The sequence below is a fragment of the Equus asinus genome, chromosome 10, assembly GCF_041296235.1.
Source record: "Equus asinus isolate D_3611 breed Donkey chromosome 10, EquAss-T2T_v2, whole genome shotgun sequence".
Lineage (NCBI taxonomy): Eukaryota > Metazoa > Chordata > Mammalia > Perissodactyla > Equidae > Equus > Equus asinus.
Window position 1 is genome coordinate 99,549,365 of NC_091799.1, and position 18,799 is coordinate 99,568,163.

Consider the following 18,799-nt stretch of genomic DNA (forward strand, 5'->3'; position numbering starts at 1 on the left):
ATTTTTAATTGAAATTCCTTTGAAAGGGGACTTTAAATTGTCACCTTAAGATTCTGCATGAAGAGTAATTTATAGGTTTCTGGAGATAATTTTATGAATCTATTCAGAATTTACAAACTTGTTTGACTTGCTAACTACATATGCAAGAAAGTTCATCAGAGCAATGTCACACAATCTCTTTAAAAGGCAAATAACCAGGACACGCAACTTGCAACTCTTTTGCGTCATAGATTATGTTAAACTATTTACATGAAATTAAAGATTTTATCTTATTTTATTTTATTGACATTTCCAAAGTCTGTGCACCATTGTATCTGTTTCAACTTTCACTGCCCTGGAAATGCTTTATCCTGAGGGCGGGGACTTGGCCAGTGCAAGCCGTTATGTCACGGTAGACTGTCCTGAAAGTAATAACCAAAGGAAGTTTCAGTGGGAAGCCGCCCATTGTCAGGTAGAATGGTGACCACTAACCTTAAGGGCCTTTGCTTTTCCACCATAGCTCACTCTGCTCCAAGGAGCTGTGACCTTCAGTAGGGTAGGGACCAAGGGGAAAGCCCTTGGCCACAATTTGCCACTCCCCTCCCAGTACCTACCTCTTTCTCCTCCTCCTTGCAGTTAGTCCCCATCTGCCTCTGCCCCCAAAGAGGTCCCCCTTCACTTCCAGAGGCTCTCCCGTGTCTCTGCCTGCCCATCGCCTGGGCCTCAGAGGCCACCCCTCGACTCTGTCTCTGTGCCTGGCAGTTTCCACAGCAGCAACAGGGACAGTATACTCCTGGCATCCATAATGGAACTCTGAATGTACTCCCCATGGAGACATCGTATTTCTGGTGATTAGACCTATAATACCATCAGTATGGATTAAATGATTTTTTGCAGGCTGTCACAAACTTCACCATCTGGTATATACTGTTTTCTTGGGACTCTATTTTCTAAATTGCAAAAGAAAATGGATTACAATTGTACTTTTGTTATGCCCTTCATGATGAAATCATGGCTGGATGGAAATGTTTTTATTGCCTTGCTTGACTTTTTTTTTCCAGAAACTGCACGAATTCCAAAATACCAAGTCTTACCTATATTAATTAATTGGCTTATTATTCACTATCCAGCGATGAAAAAGTATTTTTGCACTGTTTAAAAGTTCCATCAGGGAATTAGAGGGAAGGGGCAGGTCTTAAATGGCAAAAGTTGTGTGAACCAATGCTTTTTAAGGAAGGACACATTTTAATGCAAAAAATGGTCCATGTCATGTCAAGTCTGTGATGGCATTTGAAATATAAAGCCACGTTCTAGTCTTAAAAAGAAATAAATAAGGAATTTGAAATTTGCTCACACTTATTAGAAATGATACTATTGTCGAAAACAGCCAAAGAGGGAGATGGAGGATGGGATACTGATTATACCATAGTCTATGGGTATATAATAACCTTCTTACAAAGATCCCAACTACATAGAATGTAAGAAAGTAAAACACAGTTTCTTATACAAAATATAATTAAATAATAAGGCCAGGAACTGATTCTCCTTTCTCCATCACTCATAATATCAGCCACATTCGTGGCACTGATTTTAACACTGTATCCTCTCTTTGTTCTGCTACCGTGCATTGCTGTGATGGCAAAATAACTAACCGTCAGAGCTCACGCAAGATCAGGGTGAATTCTACGTTGTATGAAGAGCTATTAATATTTTAAACACTGTCTACCCTTCAGACATTGAGGTATTACATCACTATTTGTACGGAAGAATTTGTCACTGATTGAAGGTTTGGAGTGTTTTAGCATCCTGAAAATTAAGTAGAAGATATAATTATATTACCACAATTAACATGTACCAAAAGGTAGACTTTTAAATTATTTCAAATGTTTCTGATATTGTCTGATCCGAAAATAACTGCTTGATTAACTAATTTGTCTCGTAAGAACTGTCTCTATGTAGGTCAAGAGGAGATCGTTTGAAAAAACTACTCTTTCAAGAACTTTTAAACTGCCAAAAAAAAAAAAATCTCATTTAAGCATTGGAGTCGAATTATATGGTCATTTTAGTTCTCAGAATTCAAAGCATAGATGGCTGGAATCATGTGCGTCTGATAATTCTAGGCTACTCTCAATAAATAATACATGTCATTTCTGCTTCACTGAGGCTGTCACTTACTGCTCTAAATGACTTTCAATGCAGGACCCAGCCTGCTCTCCCAGAGTGCACTTCAGCTCAATTCCAAATCTGAAGGGTCCTTCCAGTATCCAGCCAGCTACCATAGCAACCAGACCCTGGCCCTGGGTGAAACAGCCCCATCGCAGCTCCCTGCCCGCAGCACACAAGCCCGAGGTGCGGGCCAGAGCTTCAGCCAGGTACGTGTGGGAAGGGGGCCCTCTGCCATGTTGGTGCGTGGGCTCCAAGGGAACAGACAGGGAGCAGGGCTGTGAGATGGCCGTGGTGCACCTTCCTGCCTTTCTTAGGCATGTCCCACAAATTATAAAAGATGCCTTCCGTGCTGTGAGTGAAGGGGATGAATAATAGAATAGAGTAACACCGAATTGTAAACATGTTTTCTTTAGAAATATCTGTGAGTTGCTCATGCTGTATCTATATTGTATATATTTTATCTGTGTGAATATGCGAATGTGTGTCTAGTTACTATTTCTGAGTCTATATGCGATATAAATATGACATACATTCTGAGTTTGTGCGTGCACCTGGGACAACTTTTTTCTCCTAAAAAAACCATGAACTTATTCCGTGGGGTTAGTTGTAGAAGGGAACATAGTATAAATGCATAATCAAGTATACAGAACTATTTGGAGGATAATTGTCATTAGTTTAGGAAGAGTTACACTTTGTCAAGTTTGACTTTGAAATGTGCCCTCAAATGTTTCTTTAAGGTGTGTACTTGCTGTGATAGTTTCACTGCACAAATTTATTAGCTGCAATTAGAGTCAGCTCTTGGTAAAAAGTAGTGGCTACTAATCTGAATTCTTTCCAAGAAAGATGTAAGTGTTTTAGCCTTGACCATGACACACTGGTCGTCTTGGAATACACTCAAGCAAACGTGGATTACAGCCTTTCTTGTACCCTTACATCTGGCCAGACTCCTAAAGCCAAGAGGCCACATTCAGAAGTAAGGAATATTTTTTACATAAATTAACCTATCACATCTGAATTTAGCTTTTACCAATTCCCTAGAACTTTTAAGACATGTAGCTAGTAAAATAATAAATTTCTACCTTCTTTTATTTTTATCTTGAACTCACGTATTACTCATGCTTTGGCTTTTTCTCGGAAATATATGTCTCCTGTAATTCTAGTTGAAAAGATTGAATCAACTAAAAAAAAATCTGTATTCCCTTAGCTGAGCATTATGGAAAATGGAAATATCAATATAAAATGAAAAATCAGTGAACTGGTCAACTTACCTGTTAACATTTTGTAAGCCCAGTTCACACATAGCTATGTAATGACTAGCTGTTAAATTAAAGCTTTCTTACTTATAAAATTAATAGCCACCATTTGCTAAGCACCCAGAAGTAATCTCTTTTCCATTCATTCTCTTATTTTATCCCCACATCAGAGCTGTATTAACATCTACATTTTAAAGATGAGAAAAGTCAAGCTCGTCACATTTAGGGAAGTTGTCAGGCTCCATTTTAAGGTAGCAGCCTCGGGAATGGAAACAGAATCTTGACTGAATTGAAATCTAATCATTCCAAGAGGGAGCATCTCATAGGTTTCCTTTTATATATTGACCATTTCAATTAAATGCATCTACATCTTGAAATTATGAAGAAGTATATAAATGTGGACAAGCATTATGCTGATTTATCTGCTTCCGTGTTGTTGGAGTTCCACTTGTTGGAGTTAATTCTGTCATCGGCTAATTGCCATGGGAGTAAAATAGGAGAAGCTCAAAATGATGAGATTAGGCCTCATGTGAAAAGTCTGCTTTAAAGTTTAACCAGAAAGTGTAACTCAGTGGTGAAGCTATGGATGCTTTGTATTAGAAGTCATCAGTTATAGTTTGAAAGCATCTACAAATGTGTGTGTTCAGGGCGATAATTTAAGTTGAGGCAAAGTTTACTGGATATTCATTTACATGACAGACAAGTGGATGAAGAAGTCTGAATATTCAAACCAGGGAGTTGTTCTAATCCACTTGATTAACAGGATTGAGGCTATTGGTGAATATGTAATCCTCTTTATTTCAGCTAAGTGGCGATATAGGTGCCGTGATTTACTTTTAGCTTTAGTGTGCTATGGGATGGAAGGAATGTTTCATTGAACACCCTATAGGACCTGTGACTTCAAAATAACATCAGAGAAATGTTAAACAAGTGACCAGTATTTTTACTTTGCATGTAACATTATAACTTTGAAAGTGGGGAGGCCATACCCCATTCCCATAACATCTCCCTTGTTCAGATTTTCTTGGGAATCCCTTTATTCCAGTGGTTTTGTAGAGCCCTGTGGCACATTCTTTCCAATATTCTGAATGGTGGTAGAGCTCATTCCTCTAAAGCTAGATTAATTTTTAGAATATCCTGTAGCCATAAAGTGCCAAAAGGGCTAGTAAAGTTCAAACTATAGCTAATAGATGCCAGACCAAGTTGATAAGGTCAATAATCAATCACCAGAAACACCTTTCATTTTTTTTCCTAAAAGAAAATGTATAATCCTAAAGTAAAGCGAAGGATTCTCTGTCTGGCTCATAAATCATATCACAATGCCATTTCAAAGGAGTCTCCTAAATGTTCAAAAATTCTAATTCCAATTTTTAAGAAACTCTAGCTTATTCAAGATAATCAGTGTTTGTTGAGTGAGCACCACCAGACCCTGTGTCAGGCCCCAGTGATACAGGTGTAACCCACATTGCCCTATGGTATCAGCTAGAGAGGAAAACTATGAGTCACAAAAACTGCCATAAAATATTAGTTCTCTGGCATTACCCTAACTAAAATCCTTGGAAGTCATTCTCCTTAGACTCTAGGATGAATTCATGGGGCTGGGCTGGAGGAGAGAGAGTGTAAGATCCTCCCCATCAGACCCCAAGGCCTTTCTGGGAAGTGACAGAAGCTGATTTATAGCTATTTTTTCTCCCGCCCCCAGCAGTCTGCTCAGCTGCCCTGCAGACTCCCTGCCCCGCCCTCTGAACAGGCTGTGTAGGTTCCCCCTCCATCCTTCCTTTCCTCCTCCAGGTCAACCTTGTGTGGCTCTTGTGAGGTACCCCAATCAAAATAGAGCTGCTCTTCCAGTTCCATGTGTAGATCTCTGGGTCATTCTTTAGTGCATTCGGGAGGTTTATTGTATGCCCACTGTATGCCATGAGCTGTTGTATCTGCTTGGATGGAGAAGTAAAGACAGTAGACACTATCCCTGTCCTCAAGGAACTATTCTAGAATCAGTGACAGGGAGTCAGAGTATCAACCCAGTGAATAAGTAAATCGCATCATTTGTTAGAAGGTGATGATTTCTGTGAGGAGGAAAGGAAAGCAGACTAGGACAAGTGGGATCCCAAGTGCAGGATGGGGTGTGGCCTGTGGGGCCTTGTGGAGAAGGTGACAGGCAAAGACATGAAGGAGAAGAGGGAAGAAGCTGTTTAGGGGACAGCAAATGCAATGGCTCCTGGAGGAGGTGGCATGGCATGTTGACGGAAGAACAAGGAGGCCAAGGTGGCTAGAGTGGGGTGTGGGGTTTTTGAAGGGATTCAAGACCAGATCAATCAGAGTGAGGATCTTGTTTTTACTCGGAGTGAAGTGAGGAGCCAGTAGAGAATTTTGAGCAAAGAACAACCTAGCCTTTCTTATGTGCTGAAATCATCATTCTGTCATTTCACAAATAACACCCTATAGTTAAGTGCAGGGATGTCTGTTTCTTCCCATCAGATCGCCTTGCCTCAAGAATGGAAACCATACAAAATTAAGCTCCATATCCCTAGTCACTGGCCCAGGGTTCACCAAATGTTCACCGGGTTCCTCAAACCCCAGCCTTATGCTTTATAAGCATACTGGAAAAGCTGTGCGTAGTGAGAGGATAAAGAAGTTGATTCTCCTCCAAGTTTTGCCTGCTTCCACTCACATAAAATTTCCTATGGATTATATGAAATGCTGAATATACAACTTCTGGCACAGATGAGTCACTCGAAAAATGTTGGTTTCTCTCCATGTCCAAACATAAAGTAGCCTCACCAGGCATTTCGCCCATCAAAGAAAGAAAATATGCAAGAAACATGAAAGTATGCATCTGTCTAAAGGGCACTGGGAAAGCATGCAGGGATGTAAAGGTTTTAAGACCACTCTCATGTTCTCCAGCAGAACTGAGGTAGGTGTCTGCACATTCATAATCCCAGAGAGATGCCTGCTTGCTGCAGGAAATTAAGAATGGTGCTATGGTTCTGTAAAATAAAAATGAACAATAGCAGGTACTCTAAAAAAGCAATAAGCCCTGAGCTAACATCTGTGCAATCTTCCTCTTTTTTTTTTTTTTTTAATTAAGGAAGATTCACCCTAGCTGACATCTGTGCCAGTCTTCCTCTATTTTATATGTGGGCTGCTGCCACAGCATGGCTGATGAGTGGTGTAGGTCCATGCTCAGGATCTGAACCTGTGAGCCCCTGCCGCTGGCCTGAGTGCATCAACTTAACCACTGTGCCACAAGGCTGGCCCGCAGTAAGCTTTTTGAGAAGCAAAATTGTCGTTTCTTTTGGATCTGGGCTATATATTTAATGTTGCATTGACTTTTATGTCTTGAAAGCCCTCATTTACATTATATGATAATTATAAATATACCTTCTGGGCACTTCTGCCAGAGACGTATGTGTTCGTTGAGTTTGGAACATTGCCTATTGGTGCACGCTCATGTCAGGTAGATGTGAAGGTCAGAGACGTGAAGGACTCCATGGATGGTGGCAGGAGGGCCACAGAGACCAACTTGGTGCAAAGGAGGAGCAAATCCCCATTAAACAGCTGTTTATTTATTTTTCTTTTAAGATTGGCACCTGAGCTAACATCTGTTGCCAATCTTTTTCTTTTTTTTCTTCTTCTTCTCCTCCCCAAGCTCCCCAGTACATAGTTGTATATTTTAGTTGCAGGTCCTTCTAGTTGTGGCATGTGGGATGCCGCCTCAGTGTGACTTGATGAGTGGTGCCAGGTCTGTGCCCAGGATTCAAACCGGTGAACCCCAGGCCACTGAAGCGGAGAGTGCAAATCCAACCACTTGGCCATGGGGCCGGCCCCTAAATACCTGGTTATTGATCGTTGAATGGGGAGGGTTATACAGACAGCTAGGGTGACATCACTCCAGTTTGCTTAATTGTGAAAGTAGTAGTTATTAGGTAAAAAGAAAAGTCACTAACAAACTTAGAAAACACAAAATTACAGAGATTGTTTAGTGTAGAATATATACTTTATGCAACGTTTAGAAGGGAAATCATGTCATTTTGTATTATGTTTTCCTTGGCATATTTGTGGGAACTGGCAGTTTATTTGTTTTTAAGGTAGTTTTCAGATGACTACCTATTGGAAATCCCTGCTCATTGCTCTGCTTTAAAATTGTCTCCTTCTGTTACCTCTTTCCAGTGTAAATATATTTAATCTGGCTTCAATAACTGAAATGTTTCTCATTGCAGGGAGGGTGCATATGTGTTTTACTATAATATTTCGCCTTCTGAGCAAATATTTGGGTTATTAAAGTTATACTAAATGAGCCTCTTGCTGAAATACAAGTTTTGTGCAGTATATTTTTGCCAAGGCTCATGCAGTTTTTTAGAAAGAGTTGCCATCAAGAAATCCCTCCTTATATATTCTTCAAGGTAGATTTCAATAAGACACTTATGTCATTGTTTTTTTTTTCTTCTTCTTTATTTTCTTTCCTTTGGTAGACTCTTTTCATAGCCATATGAAATACTTTTCAAAACATTTATTGATAATGACCCTAATCATACTTTTATAAAGGGAGGTCAGAGGGAAGGAAAAAACAGTACTCAGGATGCCAAAATCGGCACCACCCTGTTTGTACTAGTGGCTTACAGGTCCTGGGAGAATGTGTCCACTGTCACCTCCTACTGGCTACAGTGACAAGGACAATGTGGTTTGCAAGATTTCTCTCTCTAACTAACTCTCACTCTGTCTCTCTCACTCTCTCTCCCCTCCATAATTTTGGAAGCTTCATGCAAAGAGAAAGCAGAGAGGGTCTTCGTTATTATCCCCGAGGTTACAGTAGCTCTTTTGGTCGTTTTAGTTGAGATGTTCTCATTTGAGGAAGGAATTCCTCCCAAGCACCTTTGTTTTTCAGTTACTTACGTTTCATTTGCTCTGGGCACCACCTTTCAATGTTAGGGCAGTGCCACCGCCAGGTAAACCCAGCCCTCCTTTCCTCATCCCAGTGGTGATGACTCCAGCGACAGGGTGTGAACTGCACACAGAGGCAGTCTGCTTACTCTCTGCTTCATATTAGTTTTTACCAAAACCATCACTCCTCAAGGGAATTGCTAGACAAGGTGCTTGATGGTTTTACTTGGCTATTTCCAACATCAAACCTTTCTCGCAGTACCAAGATTTTCTACCTTGGGAATTATTTTAAAGAGTGGCATTCCTTCTGAAGACAATTTCAAAAGAGAAGTTGTCAAATTTGGGGGAGCAATGGTCATAGCGTTCAAGCAAATTCACTTCATCCCAAGGAGTAAATTCAAGGGCACAAAATTTGTTTGAGGATGTAGGTTCATTGTAATTGCATTATATTATAGGAACATTTCGTATAACACCAAAATAGGACTGCATTTTGGAGTTGATGATTTCTCCTGGTTTCCAGGTTGGGAGAGGAAATGGCTTTGTCCATATGCGTGTGTGAGCCTAACACCCTGTGCCATCTTACCCTCGAACAGTTCAGCAAATTCTGAGACATTTTAATCAGCAGCATGTAGCTGGTATGACTACATCATGTTACCAGAACAATCTGGTTTAGAGATGGATTTCTTCAAAGACGTCATCTTAAAGCCATGTTCTGTTTTTCAGTGTTTAAAAGTTAAGGCTTCTTAATTCATTGGAAGAATATTCTTCAGTCATTGCTTTTATTCTCATCACCCAGTCCCCACTTACTCCTCTCTGCACCTCATTCCCTCAAAAACCAGCCCCAACTCCTCCCTCACCAAATTCAATGCCATATTTGTGTGTTGTGGATCTTCTGTGGCTCTGGCCCTGTTGCCTTTACCTTCCTTTGAAATGTGTTTGCCGGCTTTGCCTCTCATGACCCTGTTTTCGCCCAGGAACATTCATCCCAGCAGTGACCTTAGGTACCACCGCCAGGATTATCTGCAGAAAGGAGACACCATGAATGATTAGGTTGGCCAGCCTGGTGGCCATCCCAGAAAAAGAAATGTGATGAATACGGCTGATGGGAGAGCCGACTGCTGATCCCAAGTCATTAGGGTTCCTCCGGGAAGCCACAAAACAGGGACTCCAGTTCCCCATTCCTGACATTGTTGGCCTGGCTGCCCAGCATTCTGGGCAAATATTCTTCCTGACCCAGAGTTAGGGGCCTTGCTGATGATCCCCAGGAAACTTGGCAGGCCAAAATGTGTCTTCACAAGCACTGCCCGTAAATCATGGACCTGCTTTATAAAATGTGGTTTTGCTCAGCGGCACTGCTTACTCATGATTTGAAGTCAAGATTCCTGAGAGTGTCCAGGCTGTCAAGTCTTTTGTTAACCAGCTGTAAGCATTTCATGTTTTTGTTTTGATTTTTTGCACTGCCAAATCCCCAAAGAATGAAGATTAAATAAGTTTCCAAGTTTGGAGAATTTGTTCCCCTTGTCACCTCATGCCAACCCTACCCCCTCTACAGATACAATGTGAAGTGATGGGAAAGAACTGTGCTCGGTATTGAGGCCAATGTCACATGCTGATCCAAGAGCACCATATTTTCAGGGGCTCAGAGTTCCCAAAAAAAAACAATGTCCTAATTGTGAACCAGATAGTATTCTGTACAAACAAAAATACAGCAATGATAGATCTCTAAAATAATGTCAAGGTAAAATACTCCATGTAAGAGGATATTGCAGAGAGACCTTCAAGAACAAACTCCTCACTGGTACATGGAATAGAGTAGGTTCTAGTTAATGGTTTGTCAAGTGAATGAGTGAATTAATGCATGGCACTTGAGTACTGTTAATGAGTGTTGCGAATAATGTATGTATTGCCTAAATTTTTCAATGTTCTTTCTATTACAATTTGAAAATACATCCTCCCCTAAAACACTTCCATCAAATAGGTATAAATGTACTCTACAATTACACAGGAGGCCTCAGTGTACCAATAACTATATGCATGCAAATATATAGTATAAAAATCACAACTGTAGTATATCCTAAATCTGACCCATCTGAAACGTATATGTAAACAATAATGCAGATGAAATATTTAATTGTTGTGTTTTGACGAGTTGTATATATGGGTCGTCTCATTAAAAAATTTCCTACCATTTTTTTTCTTTTTTACTTGAGGTATAATGTACAGAAATTGTCCATTGGAATTGGATGTAATGTTTCATTTTTCTCTTGATGAATTTCCCATAATGGGAGGCCAGAAAGGAATGACATTTAATGTGCATCAAACTCTACCTATCAGAAACTATTTAACCAGAGGGTCTACTTGACGATGTTCTCCTTCCTTGTTAATTTCACATAGCTAGGGCCCCCATTTTGGAGGAGAGGAAAAGCAAATAAAGTAGTCCTTTGGGTTGAGTCTGATCCAAAGAGCTGAGAATGAAGACGCCAACAGGAATTGTCCCTGTCAATAGCCCATACCATGATCCAAGACAGTATTTCAGCCTAATCTGCTCCGTGTGTTTCTAAAAATTTCTGTTGTCGTTTTTCTTTTAAGTGTCTCAGCATCAACAAAATATTTTTTCAGTTTTCACACATAACTCCAAATATGCTTATAGAAGAAAAGGGTGTACTACTCATTAATTAAAAAAAAAGTGAAGTTTTGGAATTCTGACTTTAAAATTGGATTCACAGTTTTATAGTGTTAACATACTTTTAAAGTAGAATTTAGCTTCTGTGACAGTAAAGTGAGTGGAATTCTGTGTGGGGTGAAATGTGTTTATATTATTTTTAATACAGTGATCTAGGTAGTAATAAACCATCCTATGAATTTTGCAGTAGGCTTGAGTTGCAGACTTTTGCATCTCTAACTGGTGAAAAGTTGCTAAATGAAATTACATAATGAAACAAAACATAAACACAAGAGTGGAAACAAGCTCCTGAAAGCTTACTGTTTTTGTCCAATCAGTGCTAAAAAACAGATTTCTCTGTTTAGCCAAAGAATTATCCTTAGGCACTTAATACTCCAGAGGCCATCGGAATGGAATATGACATCCCTGGATTACTTATTGTAAACTGCAGAAGGGCTTATGCAACTGTGCAGTCCAGTCAGGTGGCCACTAGCCACATTTGCCTATTTAAATTTGAATTAACTCAAATTAAATGTGTTCAAATCCAGTGCACAGTTCAAGTAGCCAATAGGCCCACATGTCCAGCAGCTACCACACTGGACAGTGCAGATATAGAACACTTCCAACGTGAACAACACCTATCTTAAAGAGTATATAAAATTTTATTGTGTATGTTTTTATTTTTTCATATAAAAAAATTTGTCCAAATTTCACCAAGATCCTACAATATTTAATAGATTCCAAATTGGCTGTTATAGCCTGTCAAAATATGAGCTAGTGTGGCAGATCTCAAAATGCCTCAGATCTGGGGCCATTGAAGGAATCTTATGAGACAATAACATTCAAGTTGGCCCTCGTGAAACAAGAAGTTCCAACAGATTAAAAGGAAAAAAAAAGTTTGCAAAATGTATTCAGCGTTTTCCTTGTAGCCACGCCATTCTAATATTTAAATACTAGAATACTACATAATACGTTTTAGTTTATATTGGTATACTTTAGTATTTATTTTATTAGAAATTATGCTACTTGGTAATAGCATCATTATAGGGTTATTATTAATGTTATATATTCAAGGCATAACAAAAAGTATTTGTTCTTTTGTAAGCAGGAGATCCTCCTTCGACCCTCTGGGATTCTTTCTCCTCTTATGCTCCTGTTGGGAGGGTTTACAGAAATTCCTGTCTGAGGCTTTTCTGCCACTTACCAGTGAGGTTCTGCACCACTAAATGTTGCTCAGACCCCAGCAGAGCTTCAGAATTAAAGAGAAGGAAGAAGGTCCCTGTCTGCTGCTCAGCGGTAGTTCTCAGACCACAGCATCTGCCTCCTCCAGAGATTGTTAGAAATGCAGACTCTCAGGCCCCCTTCAGACCCCTGACTCAGAGTCTCTTCCAGATCAGTGGCTTGCAAACTTCAGCGAGCCCCATAATCACCTTGAGAACTTGTTCAAACAGCTCCCCGGGCTCCTTTCCCAGGGTTTCTGATTCAGTAAAGGTGGGGTGATGCTGATTCTGATTCTGATCAGGGACAGGGACCACACTTGGAAGCCACTGCTCTAAGGATGACTTGTTCTCCTGTTTGGTTGCACATTGGAATCACCTGGTGAGCTTCCTAAACGCCTGATGCTTGAGTCCCACCTCCAGGGATTCTGAGTTAAATGGCTAGAGCATAGCAGGAGTCCTGAGATTTTTTTAAAAAACTCCCCCTGGAGATTATAATATGAAGCCAGATTGAGAAGCCCAGTCTATATATTTCACACTCAGAACTTCCACTGGGAAGGAAGCAAAACTGGGTCTAGGCAGCGCCGCCCATGACTCTGGATGATGCTAGAATATATCTCTGGGGTTCAGGGTGAGCACACCAGTTCTACAGAGCTTCTCCACCATCTTCCACACAAGAGAACCCTCAGTGCCAAAGCCTTGGGACCAGCTGTGTTAACCATCCCTCCATTCATTCCACAAATATTCATGGCATCTCTGCTAGGCACCAGGCCCTGCTGTCATTGCTGGAGGCACATCATGGGACATAATCATGGAGCTTACATTTGACTTTCACTCCTACGTGAAACTCAAAATAATTGCTCTGTGGTGTTAAAGAAGAAACAGCTAGACAGTAATTAAAGTCGGAAATACAGATTTTATTCAGAAAAAAACTATTGCAATGGGGAAAAGTGACCTCACTTTAGAACTGGGCTTAATTCCAAATACAGCAAGGGAAAGTGGGACTTTATAGCCAAGGGGCAGGATGGGGGTCCGCGGGTGGAGAATTACTACGAGGAAACATCGGGGGTCAAGGAGGTTCCAGCTACACAGACCTAACAGGATTCTTGCAGAAGACAAGCCAAGGTGGTCAGACATTACCTGGGGGGTGGTGGGGGATGATGGAGATGAGGAACTGGAGCAGATGTGGAGGGTGGTCAGACAGGGGGAATAGGAGGTTCTGGCTAAATTGACTTAGCAGGATTCTTGCTAAAACTGGACAATGCAGAGATGAATACAGAAGCTCCCAAATCAGGACCTAGTCAAGAAAAGTGTTCAGAGGAGCCTGACTAGAGTTTGGTTTAAGGAATTAATTTTTGTGAGTGGATTAATAATATGTATATTCATTTATTTACATTCATATATATTTATACACATGTGCAAATATATAAAATATATACATCATATATAAACACAAATACATATACACACACACACACCTGGCATGCAGAGAATGCCTTTCAACAAATTGTCTTCCTCTTGTTCCAGGCTGCTCTTAATAAAAGCTTTGATGTTGCTCAATTAACTCCCTCCGATCTTCACATGAACCTGACATCCCAGATAAAATTTGGAATGCTGTGTATGTGCAGATGACAACTGCCCAGTCTGTTCTTTGCCAATTGCCATTCCAAAACGGGTGGAGAGGCATAATTGAAACTTTTAATGACTAGCATCTGTTCAGTTTCTCACCCCCTTCCCTCCATCTCACCCGCTTCTTCCTCCCCACCCAGTTCCCACCCCTAATTTCACAACCTTCCTTCTCAGCTTGTGTGTGTGTGTGAGTGTGTGAGTGTGTGTGTGTGTGTGTGTACAGTCCTATTCCCTTTTCACACCAGCCTGCTCTCAAAAATCTTTCTGCTCCTCCGGGAAAGCCTGGAAGGTCCCATCACTCCTGCCCAGAAGTGGTTGACAATGTAGTGTTTTCATTCGAATGCAAATTTGTCTCTGGACAAGATTCAAAGAGAGTGCTTTCCCTTCCAACTGTCTCTCCAGCTCCACCCCGGCCCTTGTTGTCTTTTGTGTTCTTGTAAATAAATGTGAAGCAACTGGCTTTCAATCTGAAGACACAGCTGCAGGGGGCTCTTAAAAGCGAGCTGGAGAGAGAGAGATGCTGAAAGATTTGGAGCCCAGCGTTAAAATCTAGAAAAGAGGCTTTTTTAGTCTTTCCATTTACAATTGCTCTGAATCCTCTAGAAAGGCTTTTTTTTTTAATACTTAAAGACCAAGCGTATTTATTCCTACTTAATATTTTCCGCTCCTTGTAACTTTCCTTGTCCAAAAGCAAGAATCAACGTGACAATAGAACAGAATTAAGATCTACGAAGTATGTTTATTCTTGATGTTCTCCAGATAAGTATGCAACTAGGCCATTTTGGAGGTAGACACTGCATCCAATGAAATGACCGTGGAGGTAGGGGAGAAAGGATTTAATGCTTGGATTTCTCTTTAAAACTAACAGATCGTGATTGCATTCAAGTGGATCATGATGGCTCTGTTGGGTGGCCTTTTAAAATCTTTATGTGACCAATGCGATGCCTCTGCTATTCCAGAAACATGTTAGATATGTAAGCGGAATCCTGTCCCATTCGCCAGACGTGATTCCCATCCCACTGTCAGCCGGCCTGGGCGAGCTGGTTTTTCTTTCTGTAGGGAAAGATCGAGGCGCGTGTGCGTCTCGATCGAACGCGCGGTTTTGCTTTCTGGGCCCCCCGAGCGCCCAGGTATCCCTCCCTCGCCGGGGCCGGGCTGTGCGGGTGGGGCCCTGTGCTTCCGCTGGCTAAGCGCGCGTGTTCTCTGCTCTCCCGCGCACAGGGCACCACGAGCCGCGCGGGGCACCTGGCGGGGCCCGAGCCCGCGCCGCCGCCGCCGCCGCCGCCGCGGGAGCCGTTCGCGCCCAGCCTGGGCAGCGCCTTCCACCTGCCCGACGCGCCGCCCGCCGCCGCCGCCGCCGCCGCGCTCTACTACTCGAGCTCCACGCTGCCCGCGCCGCCGCGCGGGGGCTCCCCGCTCGCCGCGCCCCAGGGCGGCTCGCCCACCAAGCTGCAGCGCGGCGGCTCGGCCCCCGAGGGCGCCGCCTACGCCGCGCCGCGCGGCTCCTCGCCCAAGCAGTCGCCCAGCCGTCTGGCCAAGTCCTACAGCACCAGCTCGCCCATCAACATCGTCGTGTCCTCGGCCGGCCTGTCCCCGATCCGCGTGACCTCGCCCCCCACCGTGCAGTCCACCATCTCCTCCTCGCCCATCCACCAGCTGAGCTCCACCATCGGCACGTACGCCACCCTGTCGCCCACCAAGCGCCTGGTCCACGCGTCCGAGCAGTACAGCAAGCACTCGCAGGAGCTGTATGCCACGGCCACCCTCCAGAGGCCGGGCAGCCTGGCAGGTAAACGGCTCGCTGCCCGCCTTCCGCGGCTTCACCACAGGGGCACCTAGGCGCGTGGTGGGATAACGTGCAGGGTGGAGGTAGACAGCTGGGCTGGAGCAAAACTCCAGCTGGGCGTGTCTGTGGGCCAGTGTTCAGCATCTGCAGGGTATAGAGAATGCAACGGCTTCTCTAAAATAAGTTGTTAGTATCCAAACTACAAGATAACTGTTACTTCTTTTTGGACTAATGCAATCTCTCAAACTGCAGTTTCCCTCTGTCTGTCCCTCCTCCTCCCCATCTGAAGACTAAGACGTCCATAAACTTAAATCAAATTTAATAAAGAATCACGTAGACCTGTTGATTGTATCCTGAAAAAGAGCAAAACAAATAATCAGAATATTTATGTGATCACCTATAGTTATCTACGTTTAGCTGTAGAAAAAAAGTAAGGAATTTTCCAGAAGCAGACATTCAGTTTACATAAATTTCAATAGTAGTGACAAAGTAACCAATGATGAATTGCCTTGAACTTTTACTACTTTGTTGTGGCTGGAATTTATTATATTTTGTCTAAATTTAGTCCCTGGGAAAAGTAAAGGACTCCTCCATATCTGTCATTTAATTTACGTAGATTCCAACAATGGGGGAAAAGGAACCAATGATGAAGTCGCTGGAATCTGTTACCTGCTTATTATAGGGATGGAGGGGCTGGGGTTGGACTGGCATTGTGAGAGAAACCTACTTTTCTCTTCCAATTCAGAGGAGGTGACATTTCTGTGGTCGTTACGCCCGTCAAAGACCAGGCTGAGCTGGTGATCCTCTGCCGGCAGCACCATATGTTCAGCTTAAACAAGACGCTGTGATTGAAAGACTAATGTTTTGTCTCCTAAAACACCTGACAGCTAACCCGGATTTATTGTCGATTTTTTTCCTCTTATGAAAGTATTTGGTAATTGTGTCACTCTAGTAACAGATGCTGTGCTCATATGTTTCCTTTCTTGACATAAATAGATGACTGTGAAGATAAAAAGGATAAAAAAAAATGGAACTTGTTGCGTTCACGAGGCAGGTGTCCAATGACTTCTTTACCCAGCACAGTAAGTGTCGGTGTGGACTGACCTGGCATAAAAAGATGCAGGCTGGAATTCCGCTGCCCCCGAGTCATGCTAGGGATGCTTACTGAAATGAAAATGTTCTCTCTCACTCACTTCTTCTGTCTCTTTAATAGAATTTTGGAGGTAAAGGATCATTAATGCCAACCCAGTGTCAGTAACAAAATATCTAGAATGTAGGGACTCAGGAGCAGCAATCTGGTTAGAAGAGGCGCCTAGGAGACGTGAATGGAAACTTTGTTTTATAAGTTTGTAAAATAAGTTACTAGGTCCCATTGAGGAGTAGGGCGTTGATGGAGCTTGTGGGAGACTAAAGTCCAGTGACACCCTTCCCAAGCCCCACACAGAAGAGGAAGCTGAGTCCCAGAGAGTCCAGGTGACTTGCTAAAGGCCATTTCATTTCCTGCACAGACTTGGGGAAAGAAACCAGGAGTCTTAGCTTCCAGCTCTTTCTCCCACTGATTATCCATGCTAAACTTGTGGATGTTTCACTGTATCATTTTAGTGCAAATAGGGAGTGTGGGTCTGGTGGAGAGGTTGGGGGAATGGGAATGGGGCTGAAGAGAGCCTGGCATCTACTTGTATCATTGAATTTGGGAAGAGGTTTTAAAAGTAAATATGTTGTGAAAATCGCTCGCACTCTAATATCTGGAATGAGTGTTTCTGAGGGTTTGATGTGTGTGTGTGTGTGTGTATTTGGGGGTAGTGAGGCTTTGGCCAGAAAGAGGAGAACTTCAGTTGATCAACACAATTCTGTGTGCCTTCACCTCCCTCCATATTGCCACCTGTTCCTCAAATTCTCTAACCATACTTCATTTTTCTTACCTGGTGGGAAAAGAATCAGCGTGCCATTGAAGATTCTTAATTTTAGAGCTACAGTGAACACTTTCAATGTTTGAATTACTTTAAAATGTATGCTTTGAAATATTCATTTAAAAATTTTTTCATGCAAATTACTGCTGGCGGTTTTTGAGTTTAAAATTATTCTGTAACTCTGCATAAGTACTTGGGTTGCATGAGATCATATATCCCATTTGGAAATTAGCAAACTATGCCCCAGGAAAGGTGTGGGGACGGACTCTTAACATTTGTAAGAGATCAGAAGTATTGGAGCTTTTGGACTCCATCCCTAAATCTGTGTGCTTGATGCCTTTCCAGACATCATAAAGTTTGGAGCCACCTGGTTTGCTAATTGAAAGCACCGTTAAAGTCAAGCTTGAAAAACAGCTTTTGGATTTTCAGGGTTGTGATTTTGGAGATTTGTCACTGATAACTAGGAAGTATGAATATGGGATAGGTAGTGACTTTCACTATTGAATGTTTAATCCATACAATAATTATTTATTAAGCACCTCTTATGTATTGACACTGATTTCGACCCCGGGGGATACAGTAGTGATCGATATCAACCAAAATCCCTGGCTCATTTCAAAGGGAGAAGACAGAAAATCATCAAGATAAATATTTTTGGTAGAGTAGCCAGGGAAAGCTCTTATTAGAAGGTGACTTTTGACTCAGTCATGAGGGAAGCGAGGAAGTTGGCCCTATTGATATCTAGAGGAAGGGAGTTTGGAACAGAAGGAACAGCAAATTCAAAGGCTGGTAAATGGGAGTGTGTCTGATACGTTTGCAGAATAGCAAGGAGACCAGTGGCAGTGGATCAGAAAGAAGGAGGGGGAAGAAGCAACATGAGGTCACTGAAGTGACTGTCAAGGTGGTTGGAAGGGCAGATCAAAGAGGGCCTCGTAGGTCTTGATAAGGACTTGACGGTCTTGGTTGTGCTAAGTCCATGGGAGCTCTTGAGGATTTGAGCAGAGAAGTGCCAAAATCTGACTTAGTTTGTAACGGGATCATTCTGACTACTGTGTGGAAAATACACTGTAAGGGATCAAAGACAGAAGCAAGAATACCAGTTGGGAGGTTATTGCAGTAATCTGAGCAAGAGATGATTATGGCTTGGGCCAGGATTGGTAGCACTGAAAGTTATTAAGATTAATTTAATTCTGGATGTATATGTATGGTAGAACTGACCACATTTTCTCATGGACTAAGGGATGATGGTAAGAGAAAGAGGACTCAAGGATGGCACTGACCCAACAGCCAGAAGATTGGAGTCACCATTGACTGAG

General features: G+C 42.2%; 1 protein-coding gene across 8 annotated transcripts in view; it reads left to right on the forward strand.

Moving 5' to 3' along the window:
* The window catches only part of CTNND2 (catenin delta 2), an 888,692-nt gene that overhangs the window by 482,707 nt on the left and 387,186 nt on the right, over window positions 1-18,799 (forward strand). For 7 of the 8 annotated variants that reach the window (XM_070519868.1, XM_044779487.2, XM_070519864.1 and 4 more), the window contains 2 exons: window positions 2,179-2,351; window positions 15,009-15,576. In XM_070519868.1, coding sequence (XP_070375969.1) covers window positions 2,179-2,351; window positions 15,009-15,576 — 741 coding nt within the window. Of the gene's footprint in view, window positions 1-2,178; window positions 2,352-14,272; window positions 14,608-15,008; window positions 15,577-18,799 lie in introns of those variants that run through there. The other variant, XM_070519869.1, reaches the window with a different exon arrangement.